At 44.9% G+C, this 21419-nt stretch overlaps 1 protein-coding gene across 1 annotated transcript in view; it reads left to right on the forward strand.

Moving 5' to 3' along the window:
- Positions 1 to 20795, forward strand: part of LOC138349661 (uncharacterized) — a 64773-nt gene extending 43978 nt beyond the window's left edge. Inside the window, exons 3-4 of the mRNA XM_069301035.1 lie at positions 18452 to 18555; positions 20684 to 20795. Coding sequence (XP_069157136.1) covers positions 18452 to 18555; positions 20684 to 20795 — 216 coding nt within the window. The remainder of the gene's footprint in view (positions 1 to 18451; positions 18556 to 20683) is intronic.
- Positions 20796 to 21419: the final 624 nt, after the last annotated feature.

The raw sequence follows: 21419 nt of genomic DNA on the forward strand, positions 1-21419 counted from the left end.
AAACATCTCTATTCACATATGTTAAACAAAATTCGAACGTTAGAATAGTTGAGGTGCTTCCGGGGCGTAGCGTCCCCGCGGCCCGGTCATCGACCAGAAAGACGTGCTAGAAAAACGTGCTTTCTGCTAAAAGAAAGCAAGCATAGTGCTAGACCTCACCAGGAAGCCTCCTAGATCAGGCCGCGAAGACACTGATCCTTGGAACTACCTTAAGGTAACGAGGGAGAAGATGTGACATTGTCATTCACATTTCCCTGGAAATAAACATTCCATTCACCTGGGTGCTAGGAGATTCGAACCGTGGACCCCACGTGTGAGGCTAAAGCAATATCGCTTGAGCTATTGAGAACTTTGGCCGCAGGATGCTGCTTATGGAAACTTTCCTTAAGACAACTCATAGCTCGGTCGAGAGCGCTTCGGCTCTCACACGTGGGGTCCACGGTTCGAATCTCCTAGCGCCCAGGTGAATGGGAAGAGATGAAGTTTCAATATCAAACGGGAGGGTGATGCCTGGGAGGGAGGGAGGTGTAGGTAAGGAGGCTGACAGGGAGGAAAGGAGTGTCGTATTAAACCGGTTCGCCAGGAACTGCTCCGGTGGACCAAGCCAGAACCAGTTTTGTTTTAGAGAAGAGCACTTGGGGCCGCGGTGTTCATCCTGCGGTCGCCAGCTGTCAACTTCGTCACCCTAGCCTAAGACGGTACCTTATTAACGGGCCGCAAGTTCGAGCCCACAGCACGCTGTTTCATCAGGTATTATTGATAAAGCATAGAAAGGAAAAAGTTTCTTGGTAGGGGCAGTAATTATATAAAATTCCCAAATACCCAACAACAAAGAAGCCAGTAGTGACAACTAACTCGATAGAGGGAGCACGGAGAACATATACGGCACAGACACGATAAAGCACCTAAATTATTGGGATAGTCTTAAAGCTCTCTAAATGTTCTCACTAGAAAGGAGACGAGAGAGATGTCAAATAATATACACGTGGAAAATATTGGAGGGCCAGGTCCCAAATCTACACCGTAAAATAACATACTCGAGTGAACGATATGGACGAAAATGCAGAAAAGAACCAGTGAAGAGCAGGCTGTTGGGTGCAGCTGCTCGCAGCCCAATGGTGAACCACAACCCGGTTGAATCATTACAAAAGTACAGAGCACAAAATAACTACCAAAAGATATCTACCTACCTACCTACCTTGTGTATCTTTTGTAGCCTCCTGGGATCAATGGTTCCGCGGCCCGGTCTCAGACCAGGCCTCCCGGTTGGTTGTCGGGTCAACCAGGCTGTTGGAAGCGGCTGCTCGCAGCCCGACGTATGAATCACAGCCTAGTTGATCAGGTATTCTTTGGAGAGGTTTGTCGAGAGGTCTCTTGAACACTGTGAGAGGTCGATCAGTTACTCCCGCTACACGTAAAGAGCTTGTGTTGAAAAGGGTTGAAAAAGATGGTTCTCTCAAGAGTACCTGTTGCACCTTTACTCTTCAATGGGGGTATTCTGCACATCCTGCCATGCCTTCTGGTCTCGTGTCATGTTTGTGTTCAGTTTTGGAACCAGCCCATCTATTTTCCCACGTGTAGATTCTCTCTCTCTCTCGTCTGCGCTCTAGAAAATACAGATTTAGAACTTTTAATGTCGCAATAATTTAGATGACTTAGTGGCTTCTAGCGGTAAAGGATCTTGTCAGACTCTCCAGGTCGTCAGTTTCTCCGGCTCTGAATGTGGCTGTTAGTACAACAGTATTCCACCTTAGAGCACTCTTGTCTTAGATTATCATCATTGGTATGGCATCCCTTGTTGGGAAGGTCCTTAACCTTGCTCTCTAACCTGTCATATTTCTTGCAGTTGTGACAACTACTTTATGGTGTTCCGGTTTGGTAAGGTCTGCTGACATGATTACTCCTAGCTCCTTTACATTGCTTCCTCGTTCTAGTATTTTTTATAAATGGTTTCCAAACCAAAAGATATCTAAACCAAGGATTTAATACTGTGGAACCGCCCCCCCCCCTCCCCCCAACCTCCCACAACCTGTCCGCTCATCCAATACGCCTCATTCTTAACGGTTAATAATGCCATTATTCAAAATTAAAACAGCATTGGTAATACTTTTTATACCTCCATCGACCTCAATAGGTTAGGTGGGTTTGGGTTCACAAGTTACTCGTTAGACAAAACAGTCGCGCCTCTGTTTCTGATTACGTCAAACAGCTGCTTATGTTTTTACCGAGTGGTAAATTAAGAGCCCGGGCTGCCCCGCTTTTCCTGCCGCCACCACCGTGGTTCAGAGAGCAACTCGTCCTCCTAATAGAACGTCGCATTTTGACGTATACTCTACATAAGGCCAGTAATTCTTACTAGAAAATGTTAGCGGCTCATGAAATTAACATGTCCCGTTTTTTGTTTTGGGTCCTCTGGCAGGTTAGGATAAGGGCACTTTAGTACGCCAGTGTCTTAAGGTTGGGAAGTGTTGGGAGGACGGCGTGTACCGCGGCCGTCAACACATGGCGTTAATCTGGCGGTGTCTGGCAGCGTGTGGACGGGATGGAGTTTTTTGTTACTTTACGGAGCTTCCTTGTCTTGCTTTACAAGTAACTCATCCGGTACCTCTAACGACCTGGTTCATTCATTATCCCAGCTGCTTACTGTGGGATATTCACGTGGAGGCGTGTGACGTGTTCACGTGTTAGGGTAGAATGTTAGGATTTATCAATCGTTTACCCAACAACTTAGGATAACAAGTGCCTCCTTCCTCATCCATGGCGGCTGTTTGTGTATACGTTAAACAATTTGAGTTTGGAAACATCACAACCCAAGGTTATTATTGTTATAAATAACCTCGTAGTGCTTCGGTGTTCATAAACTTTAATAAATGTAAAGAAAACCGCCATAATTGAGGAAAGATGTAGAGGTTTCGTATGTGGTTTGGTAAGTGATTTGAATCTTGGCAGAGAGGCATACTAAAGCGGTAAGATTGTGTAGAGGTAGAGCTTGCATGTAGGGGTGTAAACTGTGTACCAGCGTGAACACCATGACCTCACACTTGGTGTACCTTGACGTGTTTCCAGGGCTTAGCGTCCCCGCGGCCCCCTCGCGCCGCGGCCTGGTCGAGGTCACCTCGACCAGGCCTCCTCGTTGCTGGACTGGTCAACCAGGCTGTTGAACGCGGCTGTTCACGACCTGACGTATGAATCACAGCCTAGTTGATCAGGTATCCTTAGGAGGTGCTTATCCAGTTCTCTTGAAGACTGTGAGGGGTCGGCCAGTTATGTCCCTTATGTGCATCACACTGTATACATATGTATACTGTGTACAGTATACATAAACGACAAGTTCTCGCTCACTTGGCTGGGGATTGGATTGGGTTGATTAGGTGTTTACCTGAAGCATACCTGTAGTGTTCTGAGAGTTCTACTCCCCGAGCCCGGCCCGAGTCCAGGCTCGACAGGTTTGTTTATAAGGTAATGCCGTAGAGGGGTACATAGTTCTCTCAGGTTTGAGAGCCTTACTGTCTTGTGTACAAGGGTGATTACAGCGAGGACCACTGACCACTGCGGCAGGCGGAAGGTGTACATCCCCCCCCCCCTCCCCCCACCACCTGTCCATCTGTCGTGCGACGCTTCCCACCTGTCGCACACCCGTCAGTTTCTTTCCACTACTGCTAGTTTTTTGTCGCTAAATATATTATTAACATTAGTTACATAAACAATTTGGATGGTCTTGGTGTATGTTTTAAATTACTGCTAACTTATCGCAGTGGAGCCTGGCCCCGGGCCGGGCTTTGGACACTTAACTGCTACAACCCATTTAGGTAAGCTGCCGTGATCGAGGAAAGATGTACAGGTTGCGTAAGTAGACGGGTAAATAGTTGATGAATCCTGGTCCGAGACAGAGCCGCGGGGGAGGATGATGCCAGGAGCCGTAGGGAGGTCGTCATCTTTGATGTAGTGTGATGCAGCACTGTGGGGGGGTGGGTGACCCGGGCCACCCTCCCCCCCCCCCTGGCCACCTGGTGCGGGTCACCGGGGTCAACGTCCCCGCGGGAAGGTGACCCCAGGGGTGTTGGGGGAGGAGGTGAGGTGAGTGTCGGCTAATAGTTACAATATTTTAACGGGTTGGTAGATTCCGTAAAAAATGGAACGTATTATGGGGGAGTTGGTGTGGCCATAGCCAGTTACCATGGATGGGGGGGGTTGCAGCTGACCCTGACCCTTAAATAGCATGACTGAAGTGCACCGGATGTAACTACTCCCACATCGGACCCTCCCTCTCCCCCCCCCCTTACCATCCAACTTATCTCCGGCCACTGGTATCTTCCCGCTTTCTTAGCACATTGTCCCGACACCTGCTGGCATCCACAGCTGGGGGGGGGGGGTCTTGACCCCCACCTTTATTCACCCCCTCCCCTCCCTCACTGAAACAAAATGTTTCCTCCCTTCAACCCCCCCTCTCCCCTCAAACCTCCCTACCTTCAATTTCTGACCCCCCCCCCACATACTAACAGCCCCATTCATAGCTGGAGAAATTGCTGATTTGGAGAGCGTTCACAGCCTTTACTGCTGGACCCACTCTATAAAACTTCTAAATTATTGGGACCGATTACAAGTTCGAATTCTGTACTCTAGAGAGAGCAGTTGAGAGAGGCATAATAATTAAGAGGAAAATATTACAGGCTACATTACCCTGCGATGATTTCGGGGCTTAGCGTCCCCGCGGCCCGGTCGTCGACCAGTCCTCCTCGTTGCTAGACTGGTCAACTAGGCTATTGAACGCGGCTGCTCGCGACCTGACGTATGAATCATAGCTTGGTTGTTAAAGTATCCTTTGGAGGTGTATCCATTTCTTTTGAACTGTGAGGGGTCGGCCAGTTATGCCCCTGATGTGTAGTGGAAGTGTGTTGAAGAGTCTCGGGCCTACGATGTTGATAGTTCTCTCAGAGTACCACCTATTACACCTCTGGTCTTCAACGGGGGTCTTCTGCACATCCTGCCATGCCTTCTGGCCCCGTGTGGTGGTATTTATTCCTGTAACTTACTGCAGTCCTCATTTTATCTTTTTACATTTCTGATCAACATTGCGTCGTTTGCAAAGGGGTGGGGGAAGGCGGGTGCTGTGACCAGCCGCCTTTGTACTAAGCAGCTTGATATACACACGTTAGGAAGGGGGGGGGGAGGTGGGGTCGCCTGAGCTTGTATATGTGCTTTAACAATCTGACGTTGGTAAAATTCTCTAGTTACTACATTCCGTGTTGCCTGGAGGTTTACCTCTAGTAGGTTTCTATAGTTCTACCATAGCCAGGCCTGAGCTTGTCTTGTGATAACTTGCTCCACCAGGCTGTTGCTTCTGGGGACCCGTTTTCAGTGGATCAACGTGCCCGTGGCCCGGCCTGTGACCAGGCCTCATGGTTGACGCCGCTGCTACCTACAGCCTTGTGTGTGTGGCTAACAAACATGAGGCGTGGTGTGTGTGGAGGCTTGGTAGTGGAACTAATACAAGCATGCACTACTCTAGACTGGTATCGGATGTTGGCTTATCTGCGATTGTCCTGTACAAAGGTTAAGGGTAAACTGGCCTTAGTCGAGTGAAGAGTTGTGTGGGTCTGGTGTTCCCAGCGGTGACCATGTGGGTCTGTGGTCCAAGAGTCGCCAGTATACAAATGGGTTAAGTATAACTTGAGAAACTGGAATTATTTGGAATTGGATATATTGAGAGGCCGAAAGATGTGCGCACATCTCTGGAATGTTTTCATTTACATATATAAAAGACTTTTGAGAATCAATATCAAGATGGTATTGGGTGCTCAGGAATGGCTATGATGCCAACGTGAAATTGCCAACAGTAACGTGTAGCGGTAATTGGCCAGGATTCACTTCTTCCCTAAAGAAATCTACATCATTCAATAATCATTGCGGCATGGTTTAAATTGTATTAAACATTTTACGAGCTAAGAGAATTTATAATCCATGTTAAATTTTAAATCTCGCCCCGAAGGGCGAGATTTACTGGGCAGCGCCACTCGTGCTGTGAGTGGACACGTCGCCATAGCAGCATGTACAACACTCCAACACTCCCCAATAGAAAGAAAACCCGCTGGGTTGTTCATCCTGTCACTTGTACCCAGACATGGCTGGGACTTGCTTAACTGTCAAGTTTGTTATTGTTGTAAACGATCTCGTAGTGCTTAGATCATACTGTTAAATAAATGTAAACGAAGCAGTCATGAAGATGTACAGGTTCCGTAAGTAGACATGTAAATGGTTGATGTATCCTGGCCGTGACCATTGACCTAGATGTGTGGTGTGAACCAGCACCAGGCACAGATGGTAGTAAATAGGACATGAAGCGGGCGGAATGTGGCGAGCGCTCTCCCGCCGATCACTTCCCCATGAATCAATAGATATGACGACAGGGAACATGTCAGTTCTCCCGCCTGCTGGCTCCCAGGGGCATCTTGACTGGCAGTGGGTGGCACCCTTGTTAGGTCTCGCTCCATGGTAATGCTCTTATCACTGGCAACATTCACCCGTGGCATCTCTGGAAATGGCACGCCTTCCTCCCACCTCCAGCTGCTGTTGGCCAAACCTGCCTGGTCTCGAAACTGTAAGTGATCAACCGGGCTGTGATTCACAAGTCAGATTGCGAGTGGCATTGTGTAACAGCCTGGTTGACCAGACCACCAACCAGGAGGCCCGGTCCAAGACAGCGTCGCCGGGACGTTTAACTTGTTGGTTTCAGGGTTAACAGTTGAGTTTAGTCTGAATGGCTGGTGCTTGTGCGACCTGCAGGCCTGCGTGTCCTCCACTACCTGGTTGGTCCGGCCTGGCAGGGGTCAGACCCCACGACTAGTAATCTTTCTAAAGACTGACAGCATTACTCGTGCAGACAGCAAGTCACAATAACCTGGCTGAAAATTACTCGCGCCCCACATCTGGAAGGTAACATTTCGGTTAGTCCTGAACTATGGGAAGCGAACACTAACACTGCTCCTATTTGATTTACATTAACTAAAATACTCTGAAAGGGTTCCATATTTATTACTGAAATATGGATACCAGCATGCAATCTTACCAGGTGTAACGGGAAGCTTTCAACAGAATAAACTACCAGGGAACATAATGGACGGGGGATAGCTGGATTGTTTTAAGCGTAGGCTACACAGCATGAAGTGGTTAGGTTCATATAAATAGCTGCCTCGCCTTCGAGGGGGCACAAGGTGTTATCTTGTTTGTGGACGACAGGCCTTCTCTTTCCTGTATTGCGTTACATAGCGAGTGCGCCGAGAATCAAAATGAATCCAAAATGTAGTTGTTGGTCTTGTATTGGTGCCACCGGGTGCAAACCGTCAGAAGTTTCCAAAGACCATAAGAATAAGCAGTGTCAGTGGTGCCTGTCACTTTAAGGCAGTGTCTGGGATGCTCCCGGACGCAGGTTCGAATCCTCGTCACGGCCCTTGTGGATTTGTTTACCATAAAAATAGATTAATAAAGTACTGCCTATAAAAGTAGATATATTAGTGTGGAGGGCGAGGCACGCTGGCGGCGGCGGCGGCGGCGTTGTTGTTAGCTTCCTCAGGATATTACTCCCCCCCCCACCCCCCCAACATGTCCTGATCAGCTGGTGTGTGTATGTAGGAAGCTGATAAGACTCGTATTCAGGGCCGAGCTTCAGGGTTTAGGATAATAGGGATGGCTTTACCCGTCATTGTTCGAACCTCAGTGTGCTAGATACACTTAAGTCCGATTTTAGTGTAGCTATGGAAGTAACCTCGTTGATTACCTACTTGACCATCCCATTCGAGACGGCTCATGTTTATATCCTTGCAAACATGTTCCATAGAATCATAAAACTGTTTCCAAACCACTCTTTCATCAATGTAAACTTATCCCATTTTATATATATATATATATATATATATATATATATAAATATATGTGTGTGTATATATATATGTGTGTGTATATATATATGTGTGTGTATATATATATGTGTGTGTATATATATATGTGTGTGTATATATATATGTGTGTGTATATATATATGTGTGTGTATATATATATGTGTGTGTATATATATATGTGTGTGTATATATATATGTGTGTGTATATATATATGTGTGTGTATATATATATGTGTGTGTATATATATATGTGTGTGTATATATATATGTGTGTGTATATATATATGTGTGTGTATATATATATGTGTGTGTATATATATATGTGTGTGTATATATATATGTGTGTGTATATATATATGTGTGTGTATATATATATGTGTGTGTATATATATATGTGTGTGTATATATATATGTGTGTGTATATATATATGTGTGTGTATATATATATGTGTGTGTATATATATATGTGTGTGTATATATATATGTGTGTGTATATATATATGTGTGTGTATATATATATGTGTGTGTATATATATATGTGTGTGTATATATATATGTGTGTGTATATATATATGTGTGTGTATATATATATGTGTGTGTATATATATGTGTGTGTATATATATATGTGTGTGTATATATATATGTGTATATATATATATGTGTATATATATATATGTGTATATATATATATGTGTATATATATATATGTGTATATATATATGTGTATATATATATATGTGTATATATATATATGTGTATATATATATATGTGTATATATATATATGTGTATATATATATATATTTGGATATAATTTACAGTAAGCAATGCCTGTGTTAACTCCAGCTGTTGGTAGGTAAATATCCATTTGGAAGTGCGCGTACTCCATCTGGTGTTGGGTAAATATCCAGCAGGAAGTGTTTACTCCAGCTGTTGCCAGGTAAATGTACAGTAGGACGCGTAGGTTGGGCGTGGATAAGCAAGGTGGCTGAGGCAGCCAGTATTTATTACTCGCTTACTTAGCGTGTATCCCCTGGACATTGTCTTGTGATGGGGTATATCTACCAGGCTCCGTGATGGGCAAAGACGTTGTTATACTCGCGTTATTCACTGCTACAGTGTTGTGGAGGGATTGCTGTACTTCGAAGTACATGAAATCATTTGGTGTACACGTTTTGTATTATGAATAGGGGGTTGAGTGAAGGGGATACAGTGGTGGTAGTGTTGGAACTTGTTGTGTGGCCGCCTGGGAGCGAACAGCTGTGTTGAGGTGGCCGGGTGGACGTTGGGGAGATGTGGGATGGGGAGGGGGACTTAAGGTGGGGTGGAAAGGGAGGGAGGGAGGGGGGGTAGGGACTGAGATAGCGTTGTGAGGGGGAGGGGAGCTTTGACAAAGGAGAGCGAGCTTAGCTAAGCTCCCAAACTCAAAAGGCGGGCAACATCCCTGCTATCGCTACACACTATTCCACATTTCCCAAACTTGGATACTCTCTCTAAACACCTCCAAAGGATACCCGATCATCCAGACTGTGGTTCATATGAGGCTGCGTCCAACAGCCTGGCTAGCCAGAATACCAACCACGAGGCCTGATCAGAGACGGTGCTCCAAGCTATATTTTTAAAGGAGTGTTAGTAACCCGTCCTCGTCTAATGCGTAAATTTTCTTATTGGCGTTTTCTATACATCGGCATAGATGTTTTAGATGATTGAGGAGCTAGATAGATGATTGCATAGGTTGCTTGGGTTCGTACGCGACTGGTTAGGCGAAACGGTTGCATTTTTTACGCAGTGATAAACTATGAAGATGTTGGTTTGACTATATTTTGGGCTACTCTAAATAGTCTTAGATTGTTACGGATGAAATTGGTTAGTGACTGGAGGCTGGTTAGTTGCTTTGTCATGTTAGACAAAGGAGGCGGTATATTATTAGGAAACATTGTTGAAGGACAAGCAACTGGAGGTTGCTGGCATCTATGATAAGTACGATGTTGGCGTTGACATTTACTAAATTTATGAATAAAAATCGTTATCATGCATTTTTTATATTAAATAATCAGTAGATTGTAGGTTTTTTGTGTACTTGTATGATAATGGTTCGGTAGAGGTGGAGAGGCCTGGGGGACGACACAATACAGGAAATGTGAGAGTTGGTACGTCGGCAGTTTATTAATAACACTGACAATTGACTGTCATTTGGAACTACTTTTCTTTTATATCAATGTTTCATCAACCAAGACTTTTTAAATCCAAGTGAACTGTTTAGTGTTGAAAATACAGCAGCGTCCTCAAGGTCTGACGTGCGTTATATTTGAAGCTGTTTCGTCGCCAGAAGCGGACAGTGCTAGGCAACTCAGCTATAGCCTCTCCGGTCAGGAAAACGTCAATATTCCGGTGCTTTTGGTATCACAAAGGCACCGGAAATTTGAGCACGTGATTGCGTCATGATTTGGGTGCATAGTGTGAGGACAGGGTATCTAGAGAGCTCGGTCTTCTTAGCTGTTGGACAGTGGTCTGCGTACTGGTCTCGGACCTGGACTCTGTCCTCGGGCGGGACAGAAATGTTGGGGCTAGTTTTCTTTCACCAGAGTCCACTGTTCACGTAGCAGTAAATAGGTACCAGAAAGTTGAGAGTTGTGGGTTAGAGCCTGGTCCCAGCCCGAGCTCGGAGTAAAAGAACTCCGGAAACCCTCTCCAGGTTTCAAGGTGTGGTTAAGCTTCGCTAATAACCTGACTACTCCAACGTGCTGGGAAACAAGACACATTTGGGTAGAGGAATGTTGTTAGCTCCTAGTGGATTGGGGTCCAAGACCTTTGAAAGCTTGGTTGGTTGGAGAGGCTGTGAGCTGGTCCTTGATGGAGAAGATTTGCGGTAATTGAAGAAGAATGGTTTGTGGGAGAGATGGGAACTGGGTTGTTAAAGTAGATCGTTGGTGGTAGTCGGAGCACTTGCAGTGGTGGTGGTACAGCTGTCTGAAGGCCGCCAGGGGGTTTGTCAAGGCCAATATTAAACAAGCATATTCTCAACCACTTGAGAAACCTATACATCTTTCCTCAATCATGGCGGCTGTTTGCATATATAAATTTACGAGCTTGGAAAGTTACAACCCAAAGTGGCTGTTGCTATAAACAACCTCATAGTGCTTCGAAGCTCAAACTGTTTATCGAATGTAAATAGTCGCCATGACTGAGCGAAGATGTACAGGTTTCGTAAGTGGATGTTCAAAATGTCTCCGATAAAATAAGGTGTAATAGGCACGCTGAAAGAGAACTATCAACATCGAAGGCCCAAGACTTCAACGCTACACATAAGAGGTCGGCTAGCTACGTCCCTTATGTTTAAGAGAACTAATCACCTTTAAAAGATAAGTGATCAATCGAACTGTGACTTGTCAGACTGCGAGCAGCAGCCTCTTAAATACTGGTTAACTAGACCAAGGAGGCGGCCTGGTCAGCAGGTCTTGTCGCCGCCTCGTAGACTGTTAGACAAGTACTACAGCACATTCTTCAGGAAGGTGGGGGGGGGGGTGACTCTACGACTGGTAATGGGCAGACAAGTGCCACCCCGGAAGGTCAGAGGTTGTGAGGGGGGGGGTGATGCCAGTGGAGTGCCAGAGGACATGCCGCTTCAATTTACAACAACTTGGGTCGCTTGAATGTGGGTGGTTTCGTTTAATATGATCTAAACAACTACAGTGGGATCAGGCTCCTTTCTTGGGTGGGGTCAGAACTTCGGTCTTAAACTAAATTATACTTGTGCATGTTTAAAGTTTTGTCTTGTAATTATGTATTGATGTGGTTGTTGGTTTATCTAGAGTACAAGAAAGCTGTGTTTAATGGTCATTTGATATCGGGAGTAGATTTGGAGAGGGTAAAGAGGATGGAGCAACCCGTCCTCTTAAAAATAACGTCACTTTTGGCTCGTATGCGCACTATGGCCAAATTTGGACGTAATTTGAAATGAAATACTCACAAAAGTGACGTACTGTTCCGTTTTCTGTTTGAGTCGTCCGACCCTCCTCGAACAGCTTCGAAGAGGAACTTTCAATTAACGTTTTGAATAACGTTTCGAAACTTTGAGAATTTCCTGCCCACCTAACCTATCAGAGGACCCTTAACTTACTGTTGTTGAAAAAAAAATCCCAAATTTATTTTCAATTTATTTTCATTTTCAAATTACGTCCATATTCGGCCATACGGGTAAACGGCCAAAAGCGACGCTCTTTTTAAGAGGACAGGTTGATGGAGAGGTGAAGGGAAGTTTAGAAGTGGGAAATACAAGGAGTTATGAAAGCACGCGGACTGTCTGCCTTGCTTGCTGAGTACCCTGCTGGTAGGGCCTCACAGCTGAGTGCACAGCGCTTCGGATTCGTAGTCCTGAGGTTCCGGGTTCGATCCCAGGTGGAAGCGGAAACAAATGGGCAGAGTTTTTCACCCTGATGCCCCTGTTCACCTAGCAGTAAATAGGTACCTGGGAGTTACAGCTGCTACGGGCTGCTTCTCGAGGTGTGCAACAAAGGCGGCCTGGTCGATGATCGGACCGCGGGGTCGTAAGCCCCGAAATCATCTCAAGATAGCCTGAAGATGGTACGGTCTACACGAGGTTGGGGGGGGGGGGTAAGAACCACTGTAAATCAGGAAACATGGTTGAAAGTGCAAAATGACTCCCGTTGACAAGCAGAGGTGTCGCTGAGAGCACGCTGAGAGAGAACTCTTATAAAAACATAAAGGGACCAAGACTCCAATTCTGCCTTTACACATAAGGGGCATAACTAGCTGACCTTTTTCAGTGTTAGAGAGAACTGGTAAACACCACTTGACGATACCTGAACTTCAGGCATTAATTCACAAATCAGGCTGCGAGCACGGCTTCTAAACAGTCTGGTTGACCAGACCACCAACCAGGAGGCCTGGTCAGAGACCGGGCCTCAGGAAAATTGATCCTCGGAACCAACATGTAGGTTTGGGGTGGACGAATGTTAGTGGTACAATGGTTCTAGGCTAGGGGGGGGGGGGTGTGGTTGTAGAGCAAAAACTTGGAAAACCTGATGTACATCCTTCCTTCTCTCCCCTTCCCTCCTTCCTTCTTTCCTCCCTCCATCCTTCTCCCTCCCACTCCACCGCCCACGCAGGGTAACAGCTGTTGACCAGCCGGCAGCTGATCCCCACAATTCCCAATGTCTCGCCATGTTTAAGGAGTTAGGTCATGCTGCCTCCTGGTGTAATGCTGAGTGGACACCGTGTGGGAGCGACCTCATTGGGTGTTGATGAGGTGGCAGCTGCATCAGGTGATGGTGTTATTGGCTCAGGAGTAAGCTGCTGGGAGGTGTGGTGGGACCCCCAGGAGCACGCTGGGACAATGGTGAGGACGTGACTGGTGGCTGGCTGGCTGCGCCGTGTGAAAGGCGGGGAGCTGTCCTCTGTTGGCCCCCCCCCCTTCCCCCCTCGCGTATCCCCCCCCCCACACACACAATTTTCCTCCCCCCTTTTAACTTTACCCTTCCGCCTCCCCCGTTCTGTCCACTCTTTCCTCAGTTTTGTCTACTCTTCCCCTTTTGGAATAGGGGGTCGGGTAGTATCTAAAACGTTATTGTTTATAAAACGCGACCTCGCGATGCCGGGTCAACGGTCCGATGAATGTAACCGACACGCTGTTCATAGTATTCCTCGCAGTCAGATGTTTGCCGGAAAAACGCTGATGGTTCATCAGGCTGTTGTGGTTTGGATAGCATAAACGCCGACGGAGTGCTTGCTTGCTTACAGCCAGTCGTGTCACCATATCTGGCATGGCCGAGAGGGTGGGTGTAGAGGGGACGGGTGTAGAAGACTGGCGAAGAGAAGGGGGGGCGGGATGGTGGATTTTTTTTTTTTTTACAATTTACTAAACAAAGATGGTGGTGATGGCGGGGTTTGATCAACTCACGGTCCTGAAATGGTAATACTTAGTGGGATTTTCGACCAAATAGTTAATATATGTAGCGATGGACTACATAATTCATGGTTTTATCCTGAAAACCCCCACAAAGTATATAGCACATGGTACTATATTATGTGTAGTAGCGTGTGTTAGCTCTTGGCTGGCAGCGGTTAGCTTCCGTCTTATAACTGTTGCCGTTAAAACAAAAAAAATTGTCTCGGACAAAAGTCAACTTCTTGGGTCCGTCACTACATATTGGTATTTACGACCAAATAGTTACTGTAAGTACCATCATTTTAGGGAGCTGGGCTGGGGTTGGCGGAGGCTGCTGGTGCAGATGTCCTACAGTAGTAAAGCCATCGTGAGGAGTCGAGCATTCCGGTGTTGACAGCGTTGAAGTGATGATTTTAAGCATCGTCGGTGAGCCCCACTTAACCAACCGCCAGGTTCTCATTGTCAACAAATTAGATTACCCACCTTGTGGTGGTTCCGGGGAGTCGTGTCCCCGCGCTCCTGGTAGGTAGTCTGGTCAACCAGGCTGGTATACTCCGCTGCCTGCGGTCTGGTCAACCAGGTTGGTATACTCCGCTGCCTGCGGTCTCCTGTCCGCATCTCAGCCTTGGGGTCGTGAGGCTCTCACTTCCGGTGACGATACGGAGCCCCATTATGGTACAAGCGGTGGTGGTGTTGAGGGCCAGAGACGACGGTTCCTGGTGTCTTCGTCCGACGTTGGCGGTGTTTGTCAAGTGTGTACTCGCCGGCGTGGGAGCGTGTAGCGTGTAGTGTGTAAGTGTGCGTGCGTGTGTGGCGGGCAATTTGTGTAAGTGTTGAAACATTGGATAATGCTGCTTACCGACGAGGGCCGGCTTGACTCTTGGGTTGCTGGCTAAGAACACACTCCTTCCCACAGCTGTGTTTGGCTGGCTCCTCTCCTATAGCTGCCTGTGTGTGTACAAGGAATAAGGAATGTGTTCAGGAAACGGTGCCCCAGCATGAAGTGACAGGATTCATAAAGAATTTGCCGAATTACTTACGAAACCTATACATCTTCCCTTAATCATGGCGTCTTTACATTTATTAATAAATTTAAGAGCTTGGAAACTTAACAAAGCAAGGTTATTATTATTATTATTATTATTAACAACTTCAAGGTGCCTCGGTGCTCATATCTGTTTAAAGTGAACAAAGCCGCCATGATAATACCAATTTCTTAACTTGTACGTTCTTAAGTGGTTGTGTAAATGCTTGATGAACCCTGGCCCTGGTATAACGGGTGCCTAACTATATGCAACGGTGAACTGTAGGGTAAATAAAGACGAGAGAAAAGAATGACATGGGTCTTAAGAAGGCCTCGACATTTTGTGTAAGGAGTAAGGTAAAGTTGGTGGTGTGGGGGGGGGGGGGGTGAGGACGGTGGGGGTCGTTTAGTGTCGTCCTGTAATCAACGCCCCCCCTCCCCCGGCATTATCCTTCCCGGTTCACTTTCCCTCCCTCCTTCCCTACCCCGCGTTCATCGCAGGCTTGGAAGGCGGCGTGAGGTGCCGCTTCTCTTTACAAGCTACCTAATACTAAGATCACAGCCCTTGTTGTAAGCCCTTAGCGTCTCCTGAGTGGTCCCAAGGAATACTGTGTTCAGGTCCACCACCACACTTGACTAGGTGCTAACACCTGACAAGGAAACTCGGCAGCGCTGAAAGAATGTGAACACGGTACGACGTCATAGTTTTGTGGATGGTACAAGTTTGGAAAGTGTTCAAACATCACCTTGGGGCCCCTTCGGATATCATGTCAGTCTCAGTCGAGGGGGACCTCTGGCAAGGGCAGGTTGGCTACCAAAGCTTCACTATAGTGGCCTGTGTTTACGAGCCATCAGTCTGTTGAGTCGTCTATAACCGCTACGGCCGCCTTCCTCCTGTAATGGGGCCGGGAACAATTTCTTGACTTTTGGGTTCGGACAGATTCTTAAGAGACTTCAGCGGTAACAATTTGGTTCTATTTTAAGGAAGAGACGCAGGATTCACAGTGGAAGTTTCTGAGGAGTTGACGACTCGCTCTAGTGAACTTGATAGTGTGTGTGTGGGGGGGGGGGGGAGGGGATGGAATGTGCCACACAACGAGTGGCAAGTGATGGGGGTGGTGGTGGGATGCCATGCGATGGAATAGGATAATGACAGTGGAAGCAGACCGTGGGATAGAAGCCTGGATGTACTCGCTTGGGTAGAGTCTGCTCTTGAGCCCCGCCTTTCGACAATCTGTAGTTTCATGCAGTGGCAGGCATATATTTTTAAACAAAAGGTCCTCAGCAATTTAAAGTTTGTTCTATTATGAGTTAAGTGTGGGGGGGGGGGAGGGGTACTGATGTCAGTGTTGTCGTGGGAGGGGTGGTGCCCTGGGCACTAGTATATGAACATAATGTTATACCCTGAACATTTGGAGACAGGTACCTGATAAACAAAAAAATAAAAAAAATAAAAAAAATTGCCGCTAGCATCAACAGGGGAAAAAATGTGTGTATAAGAATGCCAAGGATGAAAATGACAAAACACAGTCATGTTACATAATTCTGGCTAATGTGGGTTTAGATCCGGAAGCGCACACTGGCATGCAAGGAATAGCTTTACAAAGTAATGACAAGACCAGCCTGGCTTCAGGCCGGGCATGGGGGGTATAGGAACTCTCGCTCCAGCCCCTCTTGCTGCTAGAGGTGTTGCCTGCAAGACTGGACTGTGATGCTTTTGTCATATTTCGTGTTTTGTCCAGCAGCCTGCCTGACCACACCATCAATTGGGAGGCCTGGCTGAAGACTGGGCTATTAGGGGCATTATTCCTCGGAACCAATTAAAGGTTTAAGGTATGTTGAAGAACAGGTCCTCAGTTGTTCAACATACTCCCATAAAGTATAGTGCAAGAAATATTGCAGGAACAACCGTGGACCTCTTCAAGAGAAAACCAGATAATTTTCTTGGTGCCGGACCAACCTGGCTGTGGTGGGCATGCGGGCCGCTCCAAGTAACAGCCTGTTGGACCAATCTCTCCAAGGTCAAGCCTGGCCTTGGGCCGGGCTTGGAGTAAACTACTCCCAGACCCCCCCCCCATTAAGTAGGTATGGAATAGACCCCCAAAAAGTTGAAGTTAAAGAGGTAGGTATAAAACACGACCCCTGGTGAATATTTAGTTCTACTCGCACAACCTGCCTGGCCTGTGGACAAACCTTCCCTGGCGATTAACTGGTCTGTGCGGCTGTTTGTCTATGTAGGCCCACTTAACCAACACACTGATATATTATCTCCAGCAGACACTTGTAACAGTGTACAATCATAAAGTGGTTAGGATTATAGGTTTTAAAGTAAAAAAAAAAAAGTTCTTCCCTCAGGTTATTCTTGCTGGAAACGTGTTAATCCTTACACTGCTCCAGTCACTGTTAGCCGTTTTCTCCTGTACTCCAGTCGCCCTACCAGATTAGTCTTCATTTGATTAAACACGTTCAGCTTGATGTAATACCTATTTAAGTAACTGCACCATATGAGGGATCAAAGTCAGCAAAATGTGTAACAGTTTATTTACATACACCAAAGCAAGTACAGTACTTGTACGGCTAAGCTTCCGGCATAGTGTGATAATGATAGAGGCAGTGTGTGCAGTGTTGTAGTACCGAGCATACGTATGTGGGTGGCGTCTCGTGTGAAGCTGACGACGATGATTACAAAGTTGCAACCTTGCCTCGGACGTGGGTCCTTGGATGCTAAAATCAAACTGCCTAATTGATGTTTTATTGGTGTGAAGCAGCAGTGCCTCTGGACCCCTGGAGACGATGGCATCTTGACAACCTGGGAAGGTATGTGAGAGGTCGCTTGTCAAGGAGCCATACTCCAAATCATGCCGTTTATGCTATTAATCGTTTGCTTATTTGTTTTTCGCTTTAATTTATACATGCCATATGTGTTGTTTTGCAGTTACACTACTGTTTGACCCTTGAACGGCCTCAGTCGCGCTCTGCGATTACTGCTTGCATCACTTAGTGCCATCTTGTTTTTGTTTAATGTATAATTTTTTTTTGTTCATGTGCACTAAGATGACTTTTTTTTTTACCGCAAGCCGTTTCAGGGTTAATACACTGTTGCTTCTTTACGGTACATTTTTTGTTTTGTTTTCGCTCAAGTGTTCGTCCTGTTTAGCTTGATAATTATTTGTTGGTGCTGCCACGCGTACGTGTTTGTTTATGGTTTCACCTCAGTCGATACTAAATTATTATATTCTGCTATTGCAATTTTTGTTTACTGCAAAAAAAATAATGTAAGCGCTTCCTGTTGGAAATCAAACGCACAGTATGACTGAACCACCACGGCGTAGGAGAGTCTCTCCTCGCTTATGAGATCTCTTATCACTGCTGTGGAAGGCTTCTGTTTAGTTCATAGGTCTTGATTATCCCAGCATACAGTGGGATGTAAAGATTCCATTGATTTCTCAAGACTCCCACCAAAACACATTCTTGCTGCGTTCTGCTGCTCTTGCCTTCTGTGCTAGCGAGGAAATTGCTGTGATAATCCCCATGATCTGATAGTGAAATTATGTAATAGATTGTGACATTAGAGTTGGATAGTTTACTCTACAAAAATTCTTACATGATTGTTCTTTGTTTCAGGAGAAAAATGAAGCTAATAAAGAAGAAAGTAAGGAAGTGGAAAATAAGGACAAAAAAGAGGAGCAGAAGACGGAAAAGAAGGTAAAGAAGAAGAAATCATTCAGGTAAGTGGGGGGGGGGGTCCCACCTGGCTGTCTGCTAAAAACATTAGCTATTGCACAACAGTTTTTGAAACTTATTTCATTGATCTGTAATTCTATAAAATGATTGTTCTAAAGTTTTTCATATATGAAAATATCCTAGTTATTTTAAGTTTTACATTCTTAATTCTTAAAAAGTACAAATTACTTTCTGCAATTATGGTACCTACTGTGTACAAATCTCTCAAATCTATTTTATGAATTTTAATTATTTTTTTTTTTATACCCATGTCTAAACTAGTACAATAATGGATCTCACTTGAAAAATGTTTAATTCAATTAATCCTCATTTATCTTTGCCTACATACAAGGCCTAAAAGCAAACAAAATATTAACTTCTCATAAACGGCTTCCTCACTGAGACGAGTGCAATACAGTACAGTATTTGGAGTTGTTACAGAAACCCATGCAAGGGATTACATGGGCAGTTGAGGTCTGGATACAAAAAATATAATTATATAAAGTAAATATATCACATGGCATAGCAGGTTTATATATTTGAAGACCTTCCATGTACATTGAAGTGTACAAATGTGGTGGTAGATAAGTACAGGTACTTAGAATCGAGGCAGAGTAAACAAAGATAATTATTTTAATATGCATTCCACCAAATGCAATGATTGAATTCAGGGCAGTTAAGAGAATTGCCTACGTAATCTAGAACACTTGGTGCCTGATGTCCCTGGAAGTCTTCCCTGGAAGTGGCTTCCCTGTACCCAGTTTCAAAGGGGAAATAACAAACTATAGTATTTTAACAGGAAGTCAACCTGGAAATAATTAAACATAGAACTACTTGGAATTTAATATTTTTGCTCAACCAGGAAAATGTGGTTGAGCTCAACCAACCAAGAACAAAGATACTAGAACAGATTTTTATAACTGGAATTCAATATTTATAAAGAAATATAAAGTACCAGTAGCAAAAGTGCTCAGTGTAATATGGAGAAAGTTAGGCGACAGTGCTTAGCACTTAGGTTAGTGCTTAATTAGCAGATAACTTTACTACACAGGGGAGGGAACAAAGCATGGGCTAAATAGATAGGATGCACAATCATAAATTAGTGGTTAGGATTCAGATCTTCACTTTTATGGGGAGCCATGAACTTGACAAGCCAGGTTAAAATGGATTTGAAAGGGAAAGATGCTGCGTTTTTGCAGTGAATGAAACATTGACAAAATCACTTAAGCATAATAATGAAAAGGAGAGGGGGTGGGGGGAGGAAAATACAGGTGTCTAAAAGACTTCGCAAAGGCATTTGACTTGATCATGGAGTAGTGATGACCACAAGCTGATCAACAGGGATAACGGGCAAAGTAGGGCAATTGATCTTAAATTTCCTGTCAAACTGAATGCAGCGTAAGTTGAACTAAATAAATCCTCAGGACAGTGAAAGCTTTGTACTCCAGGGCACTCCTTGTACTACTACTACTTATTCTCATATTAGAAAAATTGTCATGTCTTCGTGTCACCCTTTCTGGACAATACAAAAATGAGCATGGAACGTCATTAATGCAGATGTTCAAAAAAAGATACGTATTAATATTCTTTTGGTTGGTTAAAAACGGCAGGAAGGGCTTGGAGTTAAACCATTCCCTGAAACTGCTATAGGTATATGTGGGACGTTAAATTGGCCACACCAATTAATCTTTATATGATGCAGCTATGTAGAGTATTAAAATGGGGTGCACATGTTTAAAAATACTTATCAAATGGGGTGGGGAGGAAATAGCATATATGGTGATTGGGGCAGTGAAGTTTTAAGGGTTAATAATGGGCATGTAACTTGGCAGGACATGTTACAACATACAGGAGATGGGTTAACCAGCAGTTAAAAAACCAAACTAATGCACTCTAATCCAACCCAACCCAACCCTACAGACTGTTATTTAAGGTTATTTACAGGAAACTAGAGTAATTTTTCATGCAATTTGACCACATCCTGGTGGCTGGGGCCTAGGTTGGGTTGGGGGTAGGGTAGGAAGGTGAAATGGTAGGCTACTGGCCAGTAGTAGTTTGTATTGGCTGATTGAGGGTTGGTTGATCATACCCCCACTTAACATTTGTTAATGCCTTTCCCTTCCCCTTCTGCAGGAGCTTCTCCTTCCTCCGGCGGGAGAAGAAAGCGGCCAAAGTTGAGAACACCAACGGCGACGTTGCCAAAGAGGAGGTTAGTACTGTACAGTGTTCTACCATGCACCAGTAGCCATCTTGAAGCATGCTTAGGAAACCAAGATTCATTATACTCAATCCACTGTTTTTATTGGATTTTTATTAAATTTTCACACCAGAAGCAAATAAACAGCAACAGCCATTATTAAGTTAGTAAATGAGTTAATTTTTTTATGAAATATTTTATTAAAACAATATGTAATTAAATTAATATTTTATTAGTATCTATATAAGACTTCTTTTTTGTTCCCAAGGCTTTTCAATGATGATTAAATTGATAAACACAAATGAGCTAAGAAAATGGGAATGCATCCCCCCTTTATTTGGTTAAGGGACTATCTAAGCAATAAACAAAATTAACTTGGACTAGTGATTTTGACAGTCTGGTGAAGGGGCTAAAAAATCATAATGGGTAATCCAGTGGGGAAGTGGGGGGGGGGGTCATAATTGTACAAATAGTTAACCCCCTACCCTAGTGCATCCAAGCCAGGATTAATGAAGCATCCACTTGTGGAACCTGTAAGTCTTTCCTTGATCATGACTTTTAGACCGTTTAATAAATGTAAACAGAGCTTGGAAATGCTGTGAGGACATTCTCGATCTAAAATGGTTGTAATTGATAAATCTCAATTTTCAAATAGCTTCACAGCTCATAAAC

This window comes from Procambarus clarkii, chromosome 45 (assembly GCF_040958095.1).
Source record: "Procambarus clarkii isolate CNS0578487 chromosome 45, FALCON_Pclarkii_2.0, whole genome shotgun sequence".
Classification (NCBI taxonomy): domain Eukaryota; kingdom Metazoa; phylum Arthropoda; class Malacostraca; order Decapoda; family Cambaridae; genus Procambarus; species Procambarus clarkii.